We start from the raw sequence: 17,121 nt of genomic DNA, 5'->3' as shown, positions 1-17,121 counted from the left end.
GGCACTGAAACTGCATCACCTGGAGCTGCTGGGAACACTCTGGGGGCAGCACCCTGGGGCTGGGGTGCGCTCAAGTTTGGGTGTTGGGCTCCTTTGGGGTCCCTGAGAAACGCCCCAGGGTGTCTCGCTGATACCAGGACAAAGCTGAGGTCACAAAGGGCTCACACATCTCCATGGGATGTGGCTGGATGGGCAGCACAGGGCTGGGCAGGGGTGAGGGCAGCAGTGCATGCCCCCTATGCTGGCATTGTCCCAGCAGCTCAGCCAGGGGCTAAACAGGGCTGGGGGCTTCAGCAAAGGAGGTTTCACACAGAGGGGGGACACTGCTGCTGCTGTGCAGCACTCACAGCCCCCTTCACCCCACCCTTCATCTGCCCTGTCACCCCAGCAAGTGTCACCACCATGAACACACCCCACGCCTGCCCCTCACAGCGCCTCCCCAGGGTCCCACAGCAGGGGATGGGCTGTAGTCCCCCAGGATGGCTGCACAGGGTCACCCACAGGGTGCTGTCACCAGAGCCCACCCTGGCGGTGACATGTGTGGGGTCAATCCCCAGAATCTGCAGCTGCCCCAGCTCCAGGCGATGATGATGATCCAGGTCCAGAGCTGACCTTGCAGCTCTGCAAGGAACCCTTCAGGCCATGGACACGGTGAGGGGTGACCCAGAGTTTCCAGCATTCATTCCCAGCTCTGGAGTTCTCCTTTCTTGCCTGTGTCTCCTACTGCAGCCCCACAGATGGACCCAGCACGGCCCTCCCCATCTCCTGGGTTAATCCATTCAGTCAATCCTGAGCCCTGGACCCCCATGGCCCTGTCCCAGGTCCCAGTGCAGCCCTGCAGCCCCATCCCATCCCCTCAGCAGGGGCTGTCACAGTGCTCAGCACAGCCCCAAGGATCCCCTCCCTTGGATGGGGATAGCTCATCCCAGCCCTGGCCATGGCAGCCCCATGGATTGTTCTGGAAGCAGCTTCTGCCTCTGGGGGCCAGGCACTCGCCTTGCACAGCCACCAACCCCTCTCCAAAAGGAAAAGCTCCTGGGGGGCTCCTCAGGGACCTGCACAAAGCCCTTGGATGGACTCAAGCCCATCTCCCATCTCTGCCCCAGCCCAGTGTTTCCCCAAGCATGGCCACAGTGCCCCTAGGAAGGGCAGTGCCAGCTCAGTGTCCCACCAGCACCCTGTGGCACCCCTGAATCCCCCACCTCTGTCCCAGCACAGCCCCCCCGTGTCAGAGCTCATTCCCGTGGGAGAAACCAGCCCAGGACTGTGGAAATCATCCCTGGGGACAGGCTGGAGCCCCTGCAGGACGCTGAGGCTGGGCACAGCCATCCATCCCACCACGGGATGAGCACAGGGCCTGGCAGCACCCAGGGATGGGCACTCCGCATCCCCCCGGCCCCCTCCCTGCCCTGGACCTGGCCAGCAGCCCTGGGAGCAGGCAGGGAATGCTGTGAAAAGGGACAGAGGCGCTGGAAAAACCCTGACACGGCAGCGCCGGGGGTTATCTTTGGAAAGCTGCAGCCTTTATGTAACACTGCAAACACTGGCACTGCCCGCTGTGCCCTGAGCGGGGTTTGCTGGGCACGGCCACATCCCCATCCCCATATCCCCATTCCCATCCACACCCCTCCATCCCCATCCCCATCCCTATCTCCATCCCCATCCCCATCCCCATCCCACCCTCCCGCAGCCCCAGGACCAGGCAGGCCCCGCCGGCTCCAGCTCAGAGCTTTATTTTGGATTTTGCACAAAGAGAACACCACGGTCACGGCAGCAGCAGCAGCAGCGGGGGCAGCCCCGGCAGCTCGGGGTCCCCTCAGCTGTTCTCGAAGCAGCCCCGCTGGTGCCACTGCTGGTCCCGCACGCGCCGCACCGACTGGATCAGGGGCTGGTTGGCGTCCCACTCGTTCCAGTGCCGGTACTCGCCCTTCTCAAAGACGTGCTGGCGGCCCCGGTAGCCGGGGTACTCGTAGCCCACCCACCTGTGGGGATCGGGGCAGGGCTCAGCAGTGCTCACACCACACCCACAGAGCACCCGGAGCAGAGGCAGTGCCCCCATCCCAGTGTCACCATTCCAGTGTCCCCATCTCTGTCTCAGTGTCCCCATTCCCATCCCAGTGTCCCCATTCCCACCCCAGTGCCCCCCTCCCCATCCCAGTGTCCCCATCTCTGTCTCAGTGTCCCCATCCCAGTGTCCCCATCCCAATGCCCCCACCCATGTCTCAGTGCCCCCATACCCATCCCAGTGTCCCTATCCCAGTGCCCCCATCCCCATCCCAGTGTCCCCATCTCTGTCTCAGTGCCCCCATACCCATCCCAGTGTCCCTATCCCAGTGCCCCCATCCCCATCTCAGTGTCCCCATCCCAATGTCCCCATCCCTATCCCTGTGCCACCATCCCCACCCCAGTGTTCCCATCCCAATTCCTCATCCCCATCCCAGTACCCCCATTTCCATCCCAGTGTCTCCATGTCTGCCTGCCACAGCCAGGTGATGCTGCCCAAGACCACTCCTGTGCCACCAAGTGCCACCAACACAGGCTGCAGTGCCCAGGTGAGAAATGCCACATGAGGGGATGGAGAGTTCAATGCAGAAGGAACCACAGCTCAGATGGCTGGTGGGTTAGGGCAAGGAGCCATCATCCAGCCCCAGGGACACTGCCATGGTTCCTGTTATTCCTTGTGGGCCAGGGAAAAGGTGGCAGCAGGGAGGGGACGAGGGACACGATGGGCATGAGCAGCACCATGGGCATGAGCAGTACCATGGCCCCTGCCACCACCCTGGGGGGACAAACCACAGTGCCCCGGGCAGGAGGCTGTCAGGGTGTCCCCTGTGTGCCCATCCTTACGTTCCATTCAGGGCCTTGACGCTGGCCACCCGGTCCTGGAAGCCGTGGGCCCACAGGCTGGGCACGTCATCATCCACGATCTCCATCTTGCGCCCGGTGTAGCCCGCGTTCTCAAACAGGTGGATCTTGTGGTCAGCGCTGTCCTGGGGGAAAGGGCGGCTCAGGGGCTGTCCCCTGGCTGTCCCCAGCGCTGTGGCCACCCCACACAGCCCCACTCACAATCTGGAGGGGCCGGATGGACATCAGGCTGTCGCTGCTGTGGCTGTTGGACCACGAGTCCCAGCGGGGGTAGTCGCCCTTCTCCAGCACGAACTGCTCCCCAGCGTAGGCCTGGCGCTCGAAGCCCAGCCACCTGCAGGAGCCCAGGCTCAGGGGGATGCTCTCCCTGCCACCCCCGGGGGCTGCTCCACCTCCCCCAGCCCAGACTTACGGGCCAGACTCCACCTGGATGGAGCCCACCTTCTCCATCTCCTTCTCGGTGATGTTGGGCAGCTCCTCTGTCAGCTCACACCTTTTCCCCTGGAAGTTCTCCAGCTCGTAGATGGTGATCTAAGGTGGGGAGAGACCCTGTCAGCCACCCCCAGGAAGTGGGGGCAGCAGTGATCAAAGGGCTCTGGCCTCCATCCTGACCATCCTGTGCCAATGTCACTCCTTGCCTGGCAGAGCTGGGTCCTGCCAGTGCCTCCGACAGAGCTCCAGCCAAGGGCGTGTGCTCCAGCACAAGCTGGAATTTTATCCATGATAGGCTGAAAACCAGCTCAAACACAGCACTGAAAACATGAAAGGTTTGGGCTAAGAGAATTCCTGAGCCATGGGCTGCCTCTCTTACCCCCAGCCTGGTCATTGCTCATTATCATTTCCTTATCATTGCTCCTTCCAGATCCAACCATGCCCGGCACAAGCTCTTCATTCAGTGTTTCTTTCTGAGCCCTGCCAGGTGCAGAGATCCCAGACCCCTGCAGGATGGGCTGGAGCCAGTCTCAGCAGCAGACCATGGCATGGGGCAGGGTGCCCAGCACCACTCAGGGACCAGGAGGGTCAGTGGGTGACCAGGAATCCCCTGGCACTGCCCCAAAGGGGTCCCAGCTGCAACACCTCAGACTGGGACCAGGGCAGAGCCTCCAGCACACACATCACATAATGGGGGGCTCAAGGGACAGAGGTGACACCCAGGTTCCTCAGGAGCCTCTGTGCACCCCAAAGCAATCAACAGCCCCAGCTCCTGGCGCCCGCTCACACCTCCAGCCTTCCCTTATCCAGGAGCAGCTTTGTGGGAAGCTCTGCACCCACTGCACCCTCTCCAGCTCATTTACCTTCAACCAAACGAGCTAAATCCCATCCTACAAACACACCTGGGCAGGGCTGAGCTGAATCCCAACCTACAAACACACCTGGGGAGGGTGGAGCTGAATCCCAACCTACAAACACACCTGGGGAGGGTGGAGCTGAATCCCAACCTACAAACACACCTGGGGATGGCTGAGCTGAATCCCAACCAACAAACACACCTGGGGAGGGTGGAGCTGAATCCCAGCCAACAAACACACCTGGGCAGTTTCAGTGCCTGGGCCCACAGCTGATCCTGCTGTGCTGGGATGCTTCATCTCCTGATTAAACCCTGGGCAGCTGCACACCAGCCTGGCCAGCTACACAGGCAGGGAGCAGTGTCCCTCCTGCAGGCAGCAGCAGCAGCAGATCCCCAGCCCCAGCTGCTTCCCAACCTGCAGCCCCCCCAGGCTCAACACCAGAGCGTGGCCACCCATTGGTGCTGTGGGAGAGCTGGAGGCCACTCCTGACCCCAGAATTGCTTCCAGTCTGGCATCCCATGGCTCCACCCAGCATCCAGTTGTCCCCAGTACAGCCCAGTATACCTTATAGGTGCCTCCTCGCTCGCCAGCACCCTCCCCAGTCGCCATCTGCTCGGGGGGACTTTGCTGCTCAGTCATTGTGCCTGGAAAACCCAAATTGCAGCAGGTTAAGGCAGGAGGCACCAGGATTTACAGCTGGTAATGAAACAGAGGACGAAGCTGGCACAGAACAGGGTTAGCACAGAATGCATGAATCCCCAGGGATGTCCAAGCTCTCTTATGCATCCTCCTCTTCCTCCTGTACACAGGTCCCAAATCCTCACCCAGGCACCCACAGGACTGAACTGAGCCATGTCCCAAGGGACACAGAGCCTAGCTGCCACTAAACTCCCATCTCACAGCCCTGCCTTTGTTCCCAGCAGGAATTTCTCAGCTTCCAGCCGCTGACATCTTTCCCCACAACATAAACCTGACACTTCTCCCTTGCTCCAGCATCCTGGGGGACACCAAACCCAGCAGCTGGAGCTGCTGTGCTGGGGGGGATGGTGGTGAGAGCCCCCTCTTCACTCTCCAGGAACATCCACAAAACTCTGCTCCAACATTGGAACACGCCACGCCAACAAGGGGCTTAAGAGAAGAATAAAGGAGCTTGAAAACATCCTGAATCAAACCCTGCAGCTTCACTTCTCGCCAAACCCTGTCTGACTCAGACACACCAACTCTTTGTGGAGGCCCCTGTGCAGTCCCAGCAGTGCTACCTGTCCGTGTGGTTCCGCTGTGCCGGGCGGCGCGGCCGGCCCCGCTATTTATGGGGTTGCTTCTGTCCAGAGCAGCAGAATTCCCCGGGCCGGGCGCTGATGCAGCAGCTGCGTCCACGGAATTCCAGCCATGGGACCGCGGCTCAATAGCGGTCCATGGAAACGCCGCCGCGGCGATCGCTCCGGGCCAGCCCTCGCACGAGGGCCGCTCGCTTCGCTGCAGATTAACGGCCAAACTCACATCAGCACGTTCACGCTGCTTCTTGCCAGCTTCTCTGGAAAACTCTGCCGTCAGCAGTTCCCCAGGGAGGGTTTAAGCATGGAAACTGAGAGCAGCACGAAGCAAAATCCGGGCAAAATGGCCGCGTTTGTGAGGGCTCCGCGCAAGGTGGGACATCCAGGTTCCTCAGGAGCCTCAGTGCAATAAACAGCCCCAGCTCCTTGCACTCCTCTCCCACTGGCAGGTTCTGCTCACACCTCCAGCCTTTCCTGTCCAGGAGCAGTTTTGTGGGAAGCTCTGCACCCACTCCATCCTCTCCAACTGATTTACCTTCAACCAACCTACAAACACACCTGGGGAGGGTTGAGCTGAATCCCATGCTACAAACACACCTGGGGAGGGTTGAGCTGAATCCCACCCTACAAACACACCTGGGGAGGGTTGAGCTGAATCCCACCCTACAAACACACCTGGGGAGGGTTGAGCTGAATCCCACCCTACAAACACACTTGGGAAGGGTTGAGCTGAATCCCAACCTGCAAACACACCTGGGGAGGGTTGAGCTGAATCCCAACCTACAAACACACCTGGGGAGGGTTGAGCTGAATCCCAACCTACAAACACACCTTGAGAGGGTTTAGCCTGGAAACTGATAGCAGTGCGAAGCAAAAACCAGGCAAATGACCCCATTTGTGAGGGCTCCATGCAAGATGTGATGCAGGACCAGGGTTGGCTTTGGGAGCTCAGATGGAGCAGCTCAGCATTTTCAGAGTGGTGTTCTTGCTGTAACTTTGGCCCTAAGCAGGTTCTCTCCATTGAGTTCCTTTTCTTTCTCTGCCCCCAGTCTGGCTCCCTGCCTGGCATTTCCCAAGATCAGGCTGGGAACACATCCTGGGGTGTGATGAGGCATTTCTGGAGCCTGGCACAAGGGTTTGTCCATCTTCACAGGCACAGGGTGATGTAAGGCATCAAACTGGGAGCATTTCACACCAAACTGGGAGCATTTCACTCTGCTGGTAGCAGGCCTGACTCCCTCTTCACCTCTGAAAGTCCCTTCAGACCCAAACCATCCTGATTCCTCAGGGAACATTTTATTCAGCTGCACAGATCTCAATTTACTACAGCCCTTGCAGCTTTTTCTACCGGCTCGGAGTGTGGCTCATCTTGAAACCAAGAACTACCCATGAAATCTTAAATGAAATTGCCAGAAAAGGTTGAAGGTGAATTTCCTGGACCAGGCTGGACAAACTGAATGGGAGAGGAATGGAAACCTCTCCTGTTTTACTGGACTGAGGAGGAATGGATTCATTTCTGTCTCACCAAACGCAACATCAGCTGTCCTCAACAAATCAGAAACACAGAATTTCCTGTGCCAGTCCCTTCCTTCCCTGCAGCCTCATTCACCGAGCTCTGCCACAGCCTCAGGGTCCTGGATCTGCCTCTCCCAGCTCTCCACACTGACAAGGCAATTCCAAAAACATGACAGAAGGGGCACTGGAGCTCCTTGATGCCTCTCCCAAACAGACCTCAATTTCCTCTCACCGTCAGCCTCTTAAATCGCTTTGAAAAATGACTGCTGGAAAATAGATTTTTTTTGTTAATACCTGGCAAAGCTAAATTGGAACTGTAATGGTGCAGAACAAAACACAGCAGCCAGAATATCTTTATTCCCTAGGAAACACAAAATACAGGATTTCTATCACACTATGTGATTTCTATCTATTTATTGTGACCCAGACTGACAGACTCTATAGGGCTATGTGGAGCAACATAAAAGCCTAATCTCCACAAGAGCTTCTTCAAAATCAGATTTGATACCATTTTATTTAATATGGAATGAGAAAAAGCCATAAACCACCAGATCTTGGCTCGCCCTCTTCTCTGCCAATCCCGCCAGAAGAACCATAAATTATTTCAGATTATATTTTTGCAATACATTTATACTTGAGTGAACAGGAAAAGAGCCCACTACCAGCTGGGGAAGGATTTCCACCCTCTCCACTCCCAGGGTGAGCAGAACTAGGCCTGGACTCTGCAGCCCCTGCCAGAACACCCCAAATCCCTTTAAAGCTCCATGGAAGTGGTTTCATAGAATCACAGGATTATTTGGGTTGGAAGGGACCTCAAAGCTCAAATCATTCTGCCCCCCCAACCTTCCAGTAGACCATGTTGCTCCAAACCCTGTCCAACCAGGCCCCAAAAGCCTTCACCTCCTAAAAATCCATTTTTAAAAGGAATTGAAGCAATTAATACCTGTTTTTCCTTCTCAGCACTGGGCTGAAGGGATGGATCCAACACTTCCCTCACATGGCTGCAGCTGCTCTTGCCCCAGAGTCCTTCAGGGAGGTGCAGAGGGTGAGCACAGTTATGGTGACAGCTCTGGATTCCACTGGAATGGTTTGTTTCACCCCCAGAGCTGGCTTGGGGACAGCAGTGACAGCTCTGGGAACTCACCCCAGAGGTTCTGTACCTGGATACACCTCATGAGACAGAGCAGCACCCCAGAATTGCCCACCTGCCCCTGAAACACACCATCCCTGCAGAAATCTGGGATTTGCTGCTCCAAACCTTCTACAGGCCACACTTTGTACTCCCAAATCCGCCCCACGTGCATTTCAGTTTGCAAACAAGGAACAGGGTGAAACAAACTTCTGTGGGAGTGGAAAGGGGATGGGTTAAGTCCTATGGAATAAAGTCTGGGGATGTCAAAGGTTGGAGAACCAAGCATGGCTCCTTTCTCTGCAGGAAGTGAAAGGCTCTGGTGGATGAGGAACAAACTGAAGATTCACAGATGTTAAAAAGGTGAATTTGCAAACAGAAAAATAAAAAGGGAGAAATCCACAACTGGGAATTCCAATAAAAAGCAATGGAGCAGCTGTGCAAGTCCCTGACAACACCTGGAGCAGGGATTGCTGGGGATCATGAGAGGAGGGCAGTCAGAAAGTGTTCCTGAATTCACAAAACACATCATCCCACTTTTAAACCCAATATTGATGTGGCTTTTTAAGCAAGGAGAAACAGCTGAGGAGCTGTGAGGGGAGAGATAAAGGAAATAACAGGGCCTCCATCACCTTCAGCATCACTTTTTGGACAAGAGCTGAACCTGCTCCAGGGCAGGATCCAGGAGTGGAGGAAGCAGCACATCTGAAGGAACCTCAGAGCTCACTTCCATCTCCAATAAACAGCAGGAAAAAGCACATGGCAACAAAAATGAAAGCACAAAAAAATTCCAAGAAGCGTTATTTGGAATTAAAATAGAATTATATAAAGTGTATTACAGTCTGTTCTATCATTTAAGAAGTAATAACATATTTATATATCTTTTATTACAGAGCGATAACCCGAAGAGAAGGAAGTTGATATTTAATCCATGTACAATATAAAGAAATAACAGAGCAGAAAAAACCACTTTCCCATTCAACAACATTCTAAAGATGCTCTTTAATTAGACATTTAAGCATTAAACATTTCTCAGTAGTAGGTTAAACTACTCAATACAGTAATTTCAGTGCATTGTCCAAGCAGATGTGGAAATGCAAACACATTCAAGGGCTGTGTGGAAACCTCGTGTCAATCCCCTCAGTTTCCTCAGCACAAACAGCTACAGAATTTCTGGCCTATACCAAGAACCAGTAAATCTTCCAACTGCTGGGAACACAACACTGTCACCTGTGGAAGTGGAAAATGCAGCCTGTGGGGATGTTCCTGTGATTTCTGGACATGGAAGGCCCCACGTGATGTGAGCGAGAACAGCCACCATCATCCTCCTCACCTGCAGCTGCTGCTCAGGCTGCCCCAGGTGAGTGTCACACACCATGGAACCCTTGGGCGCTGCCACAGGAATACACCCCAAAAAACCACACCAAGAGTCACCTTTTCCACCACCACCTAAAGGAGAGGGAAGGGAATCTGTGCAAGGTTGTAAAAGGAGCTGGGCGATGGTGGTGGCTGCACCGACACGGCCCATCCCTAAATTCCATCAGAATCCTGGGCATCACTGCTCTGTGAGCAGCAGAGGGGCTGCCAAACTAACACTGGCAACAGCTCCCATGAGAAACAGGGCAAAGCAACAGGGGAAAGAGACTTTTACATCAGACAGACGTCTCCATCTCGTCTCCAGGGAGCACAGGGAGCTGCCACCGGAATAAAACCCGGCAGCCAGAGATGTGCAGATGGGACTCGTCTCCTGCCATCCTGCTGCTATTTCATCCTGCTGCTACTTCCTGCAGACTGGGGCTGCAAATCCCCCCCTGTGACTCCTCCATGAGGTGAATTGGCACATGGTTTTGGCAGCTCCAAGCCTGACAGACACTGGCCTGGGCAGGCCCCACGGGAGCCGCGCTCCCGAAACGCTGATGGGGAAAAAAAGAAAAGACAAAAAGGAAAAGGAGCTGAAGTGCTGGTGCTTTATGGTTTATATCCAGAGGAGCCCCTCAGCAGGATGGGGGAGTGCAGCCCAAGCAGCTCTGCCAGGTGAGGAGAGCTCTCCACTCTCCTTTTCCCTCTTCCACGTTTTCCTGGTTGAGCCTGAGGAACACCTGGAGTCACCTCCCTCCCTGGCCTGCCACACTTTTAAAGGTTATTTACTGAAAGAGCACTTATCTGGGGCAAGAATCGAGCCTGTCCTCCATGGCCATGGTGGTTGGTGGTTCAGAATCAGTGTCCAGAGACAGGGAATATCTGAGAATTAGGGATACCCAAACACCCGTGTGGTCCAGGAGATCTCTACTCTGCTATCAGCACATCTTGCCAAAGGAAAGACAGGAAATCATCTGAGAAACTGAAGATCACATTTAGGTTATCCCACAAAATCAGCATAAAAATAAAAACTTAAACCTGGTATTTACAGATTAACAAATAAAAATATGAAGTGGGACTATCTGAACTGCTATTAAAGTGACATTCATCAATTAACTGGAACCCTGATATGAGTGTAACATCCTCCCTCTTCCCTTCCTTTTTTTGTTATAAAAACAGTATTTACATATTTTTACTTTTTTTTTTTTTAAAGAGAACTGGTTGACATTATTGCTTGATCCTTTTTTAGGAAAGACATTCCAATGAAGCAATTATTCCACATGCTGACAAAACACAGAATATACCACTTCAAGAGTGACAAAAGTTAACATTTTCTTCATCTAAAAATTATCTCCATCTGCCAGGTCAGCAGATCACATGTAAATACAAGCCAATCAAAAATACATTTTACAAAAAATAATCAAGTTTCCTTTTTCAATATGGCAGTAAACATGATTTGTTCTTCCACTCTCACCTTCCACAAATTTCATTCTAAATAGGAGCTTACTATTTGTTCACCAAAAAAAAAAAAAAAAGAAAAAAATTGATTAAAATTATTATTTTCATAAACAAACACAAAGCCCAGCCAGACACAACTCCCAGAGGTGAACACCTACAGAGTGTGTTCCACAGCAAGGGGATTTCCCTGGATCACAGCACTCCCAAATATCTCTGTTTTCCAAGATTTTCTGAAGAGCTAACTGTGACCCAGGGGGGTTCTCCTGGCAGGCAGCTCTGAAGTGCCACTGTCCCCCCGACCTCACAGACACAGCTTTGTATTTGACTATGAATTGAAGCAGCTTTTCTCCACAAAACAGGAAGGCACCATGCACAGAGCAGTTGAGGCAGGAAGCAAACAGCAGCAACATGACATGGGGGTTTAGGTTCAGATGAGTTAAGGCTTCTGTTAAACTTCTTTATCTTCTCCTAGTTAGAATCACTGTCTGGAAAGGAAAACAGAAGGAAGGGTGTGATATGGTCAGCTGGAACAGAAAAACCTTAAAATGTGTTTTCTGTTGTAGTGCCACCTTGGTTGTGTCTATTTAATGCATTAAAGAGCCACCCAGAATTGTGCTGAAACCACACAAAGTTTTCAAACTTTGGGAAATCCCTTTTTTATTATGGGCAGAGAATCAGTGGAACTGTGACTGGGAGTGGAGAGGCAGCAGTCCCTGACACCCCTGGTGCACGGGGCAGGGTAAGGGCAGTGCTGGTGGGGCCACAGTGGTGACACCAACACATCAAAGGAAATGTGAGTTTGTCACTGCACACCTACACCCAGCAAAGCCCCCCTTCCTACCCAAGTACCTTTTCAAACCTGATTCTCATAATGGCTCTGTCTCTTCTTTGATTTCAGCTCCTTTAGCCACTGAGGAGACTTTTCTTCTGACCTATGATATAAAAAAAAAAAAAATACTCTTTATTCTTTCATTATGAAAACTCCTGACAGAAACAACAATAAAAAAAAAAGCAATGTACAACTGGTTGCATTATTTTTTCCTTCCACCAAGAAGAGCTGGGATTCCCTCACCTGTCCTCCTTTTCCACACTGGAGGGCAGCACTCTGCTGCTGGGAGTGCCGAGCTGTGCTTTGGGGGATTTGAAGAGCTGAGCAGAGCCAGTGTCACCAGCGCTCTCAGACTCCTGTCTTTTCCTCAGCTGGGCCTAAAAATAAAAATAAACAAAGGGGTCTTTTTAAGCCAGCATCCAGGCTGTGTTTTTTTTGGAATGCAGCACAGATTACTCCAGATTTATAAAAACAAAAATTTCCCTGAAATGAGTGAGGGGATTCCTTATAAACCACCTGCAGGTACTGAATTGGTGGGGATTCCTTATAAACCACCTGCAGGTACTGAATTGGTGGGGATTCCTTATAAACCACCTGCAGGTACTGAACTGGTTCATCTCCCACCTACTGGGCTCTGCCTGAGCTCACCTTGAGAGCAGCATGATCCATCCCTGGGAACACAGGCATTCTCTGGGCTTGCACAGAAGATGACCTCGGAGTGTGCTGGATCTTGTCTTCCTCCTCAGAATCTTCCTGTTGCATAGTTTTCTTCTCTTCTAATTTATTGTTAATAAAAAAAAAAAAAAAAAAAAGGCAGAAGGGGAAACCATGAGCTGGCCTTTCATCTCTGCCTTGCCCAACATCTCTTCCTGCACTCGAGCAGGAATGAAGGGCAGTATTTAAAAAACACCTTTTACCAACTCCTGCCTTTGCACTCAAGCTGACCACAACCAATTACTGCAGGTAGCTGAGGGGTTACCTGTGGAATCTTTGAACATCCAGCCATTGTCTGACTCCTCTGTCAAGGAGAACCTGCTGTCCAGGTCCAGCCCTCTGCTCCTGCGCAGTGAGTGCGACGCGGGCGCCCGGCACCGGCGCTTCTTGCTCAGCTGCACCCGAGTCTTGAGAGCACTGGAGTCCAGGACATCCGTGTGCTGCACAAACACACACCTGGGAATGAGCCCCAGATCCTCCACACTGAAATCCCAACCCACCTGATTGCATCCACCAATTAAAATGGGTATTTGTGTGATTATTATTATTATTATTATTATTGTAGTCACTTAAAATCGTATTAGAGAGAGTGTACGATGAGGACATGGCACTTTGTGGCTAACTGGGTGTAATCCTCTGATCTCTCTAGGCTGTGGATACCTGAGTTGCATGAATAATTTGCACTTAATTAATATAAAAAATAACTGCAATAATCAGGAGTTTAATCAGGAGTTTAGTTCCTAGAGTGTTTTATGAACATAGGCCTTGCTAGGTGGGAGCAGCTGGAGGCAAATCCCAAAATTCGGATCTAAAAAGAGCAACTACACCAAATTCCCTTGGAGAGCAGAGCTGCAGCTTCCCTGCCAGCCACGAACACTGAAAGCCACTCACCAGCAACAAGGACACTTCAAGTTTAGTGTCCCAGCATTCAGAAACCTTCTGTGATCAGTCATTTCCAACACATCCAATCAGCAGTAACATTTACAGAGCAAAATAAGGAGCTGTAATTTATTTACTTGCTTAAAGCAATGTGCTGTTACAGATTTGCCTGTAATCACCAAATATCCCTGAGCCTCCCCTTCTCCAGAAGATGTGGGTTTGCTCCTTTTTTCAAAAGATTTCAGGTCAGGAATAAACTACTTTTCACATAGCATTTGCCAGCTGCACTTAGAGCTATTAATGTTTTACAGAGACACCTTCAGTGGCCCAGGGACAAAAGAAAACCTTCTGGAAGTGCTAAAACACCATGTGCATGTGGCACTTGGGGACATGGTGGTGGTGGCCTTGGCAGTGCTGGGGGAACAGTTGGATTCAATGATTTTAGAGGGATTTTCCAAACTAAACAAAGTTTTTGCAGCAGTAGACATCATCAACTGTGTATGGCCAGAAACTGCTGGTCTCACACCAACTGCAAGATTCTTCAATATAAAAAAAAAAATCCTTTAAAATGCAACTGTGAGCTACTGTGGAAAGAAACCAATTGTAAATAAGAAAAATATTAGTGAAAGTCCTTACAGCCTTAAATCTGCATGGCTGACAGCAGAGCAGTCACTGACTGTTTGTGTTATTTAATTATGCTTCCAATATTCATCCCTGGAAGTGTCCAAGGCCAGGCTGGATGGGGCTTGGAGAAAATCTGGTCTAGTGGAAGGTGTGGATGGGGGTGGAATTGGATGAGCTTTAAGATCCCTTCCAACCCAAACCAGTCTGGGATTCCATGATTGATTATCCAAGGCCAGCAGCTTTGTGGAATCTCTCAGAACCTAAACACCACAGAGACTTAGAAGAACTCCATAGTTTTGATCCTAAACTTTTTAGGCAGGAAAGCAGCTGGGAAAATTCAGAGTGGGAAAGGGAGGGGCAGATCTGGCCGCAAAGTTTCCAGAAGGAACTGGGGAGAGCTTAACCGAGGAAACACACGATGGCAACTCACATCAATGAAGGAGAAATAACTCTTGTCCTCAGGCAGCGCGTCCCCTGCAGGAGGCACATCAGTGCCATCAGTGGAGTCCATGTCCGTGCTGGAACGGTCCAGGCTGGTGCTCCTTTGCTCTTTGGAGAAGTCATGGTGCTCGGGCAGGGAGGGAGGCTCTGCCTGCGAGGACAGCGAGGACGGGTGGCTGCCCGCGGGCGGCTTCCGCCCCGACGCCACCTCATTGTCCAGGGAGGGGGATTCTCCCACAAAGCTGCAAGTGAGCAAACGGAATCTGTGTGAGTTCAGGGCAAACAGAGACCTGCAGGGCCAGGCTGGATCACACGTGGTCAGCAGGGGTTAAAGGAAAGTGGAACAGAAAGTCGGAGTGGATCCCTTCTGCTGGCACAGCCCTTGTCACAGACATGTTGTATGAAAAATCCTTTCCTTAGGATTTCTTCTCTTGAGAAGCTGGGAGGCCTCAGGAACAAAATGTAAACAATGGTTATCTGCTGCTGTGGAATGCAACAGGTGCATCTGTGATTGGTCTCATGTGGTTGTTTCTAATTAATGGCCAATCAGCTGTCCGGACTGTCTCGGTCAGTCACAAGCCTTTGTTATTGTTCCTTCTTTTTCTATTCTTAGCCAGCCTTCTGAAGAAATCCTTTCTTCTATTCTTTTAGTATAATTCTAATATAATATAGATCATAAAATAATAAATCAAGCCTTCTGAAACACGGAGCCAACATTGTCATCTCTTCCCTCATCCTCAGACCCCTGTTAACACCACCACAAGCCCTCACCCCTTAGATTCATGGTGTGCTGGGGATTGGGGTGGATTCTACCCAGCTACAGGATTTTTCCCTTCAGGAAGCTGGAGCTGAAGAGAGTTGGGCACCAGGTGGCAGCCTAAGGCAGGGCTCCATGGGCAGAGCTGCTCCTGCCTCACAAACAGTGCAGCAGCACCTGCTCCCCACTGCTGGGATGCTCCCAGTGTGTTCCTAAAATTCCTCCCGTGGCCTGGACTGACAGGAATGAGCTGCAGGGTCAGGACTGAAAGCTGGACACTGTTGTGTCTGCCTTTCCTTGAAATACTGTCAGTAAAAACTGGGCCGTCTTGCTTCTAACTCCAGTTTGAAAAAAACCAAAGCTTAAAGGATTTAGCTCTGATTTTATTTTCTTCTCCTCTTGACAGAAGTCTTTTGCCACTAAGCAGCATTTCTTGGGCACATACCTAGGAAAACTGTTCTAAACCTAAAAAAACCCCATATACATATCAACATATGCACATATTTAAAACAATAAACCTCAGTATTTGGTACAGCAATCCCAGGAGAAAACCACTCAGGAGTTCCCGGCTGGATAACAGCATTCCATCAGCACCAGCACACGGTACAATGTCCAGTCTGACAGAGCAGACACTGCCCAGAGGGTTTCCAGCACACAAGCAGAGCGAATGCTGCCTCCCTCCCTCACCAGTGGGCCCCAGGATAATTAAGAATGGCACTAATGAGCTCTGGGGGAAAGTTTTTTGTCTAGGGTTTTTGCTTCAAGTGACATTTGGTATCTGCAGCATTAGGCTTTAGAGCCATTGCAACATGGAAGAATGGAGAGAGGAGGGACAATCTGCAGGACCTTCCATGGAAATTAAAGTGTGTGTTGAAAGGATTCTGTTGGATTTGCACATCTCCAAAAAGTCTCTTTCTTCCCTGCTACACCCCAGGGCTGCAGCTGATACAATTCACTGAGGTTTTTAAAACTGAAATATCTGAGAGCAAGATGTGATAGAAATCCAGCTGAATTAGCACTGATTGGTAGTTCCTCATTCTCAAACCTTCCCAATGGATTTTCCTTTGGAGTTTCTGCACAATTACAGCCCCATCCACCAACCCCTGTGGCACAGCTCATCCCCAAATGTGGGAGGGATTCCTGGAGCCCAAACCCAGTTATGTGCAGTGGATTCTTTCCAGTGAACAGCTAATTAGGGGGAAAATTCCCTTCAGAGAAATGAAACTGAAAACATATTTTCAGTTCTCATTACTGAGATATATCATGCACCTCTGTCTATTACTTCATTAAGATTTTAGGGTTTGTGAGCATATCCATGAGCTGCCCCTGATGCTCCACAGGTATATTTACAGACACTTCTCTGAGAAATCATCCCTCACATGGAGCACACAAACCCAGCAGGATGGTTATCACAATGGAAAATAAACTGACAGCAATCCTCCCTTCCAACTGCAATTAAATTTAATTAGTTTTAGCAAGACAGTGTATAGAGGCCATAAAAAGGTGTCTGTGAAATGAGGAATCAGAATTGATCTAAAATCAATTCCTTTCCTGTAAAAAACAATAATTTTCCTTATGACGATTGTTCTAACATAAAAGAGTTTTGTACAGCGCCAATTTGGGGAAGTTTATTCAAGCACTTGAGAAAAATGAAAATAAAATTTTTTAGATAAACGAAGAAAAATCCAATTAATGCCTCCAAATGGGAGGAGATGCTTTCATCCCTGTCCCAAGGAGTTACTGGCCAAAGCCCACTGGAGGAGCTCCTTATGCTAATTCCAGCAGTGACTCAGTTCTAGAGCAAAATACCCCTTCCTTCACCTTCCAAAAGCTCATCTAGGAAAAGGACAGTGTTCATCCTGTTGCCTTTTGATTTCAGAATTCCCTTCCTCTCCCAGAGAAGCAGTGGAGCCACCACCCCTAGAAGTGTCCAAATGCAAAGGTGGCACTGCCTGGTTTAAAGGCCACAGAGGGATTCAGGTGAAGGC

General features: G+C 51.0%; 2 protein-coding genes across 6 annotated transcripts in view; both read right to left on the bottom strand.

The window, feature by feature from the left end:
• Positions 1-1,717: 1,717 nt before the first annotated feature.
• Positions 1,718-8,635, bottom strand: CRYBB3 (crystallin beta B3). The gene is made up of 6 exons (XM_059485014.1): positions 5,414-8,635; positions 4,719-4,798; positions 3,278-3,396; positions 3,067-3,199; positions 2,848-2,990; positions 1,718-1,982 (listed from the first exon to the last, which is right to left on the bottom strand). Exons 2-6 carry the CDS (start codon positions 4,791-4,793, stop codon positions 1,817-1,819), a joined length of 636 nt encoding a protein of 211 aa, XP_059340997.1. The 5' UTR covers positions 4,794-4,798; positions 5,414-8,635; the 3' UTR covers positions 1,718-1,816.
• Positions 8,636-8,872: 237 nt separating this feature from the next.
• KIAA1671 (KIAA1671 ortholog) overlaps positions 8,873-17,121 on the bottom strand; it is a 66,373-nt gene continuing 58,124 nt past the window's right edge. For all 5 annotated transcript variants that reach the window (XM_059485009.1, XM_059485012.1, XM_059485010.1 and 2 more), the window contains 6 exons: positions 14,366-14,618; positions 12,698-12,872; positions 12,367-12,494; positions 11,962-12,095; positions 11,739-11,821; positions 8,873-11,374 (listed from right to left, as the gene is read on the bottom strand). In XM_059485009.1, coding sequence (XP_059340992.1) covers positions 11,743-11,821; positions 11,962-12,095; positions 12,367-12,494; positions 12,698-12,872; positions 14,366-14,618 — 769 coding nt within the window. In that variant the 3' untranslated portion in view covers positions 8,873-11,374; positions 11,739-11,742. The remainder of the gene's footprint in view (positions 11,375-11,738; positions 11,822-11,961; positions 12,096-12,366; positions 12,495-12,697; positions 12,873-14,365; positions 14,619-17,121) is intronic.

This window comes from Ammospiza nelsoni, chromosome 18 (genome assembly GCF_027579445.1).
Source record: "Ammospiza nelsoni isolate bAmmNel1 chromosome 18, bAmmNel1.pri, whole genome shotgun sequence".
NCBI lineage: Eukaryota > Metazoa > Chordata > Aves > Passeriformes > Passerellidae > Ammospiza > Ammospiza nelsoni.
Note: the sequence above shows the minus strand (reverse complement) of the source record. Positions and strands in the feature narration are given on the sequence as shown.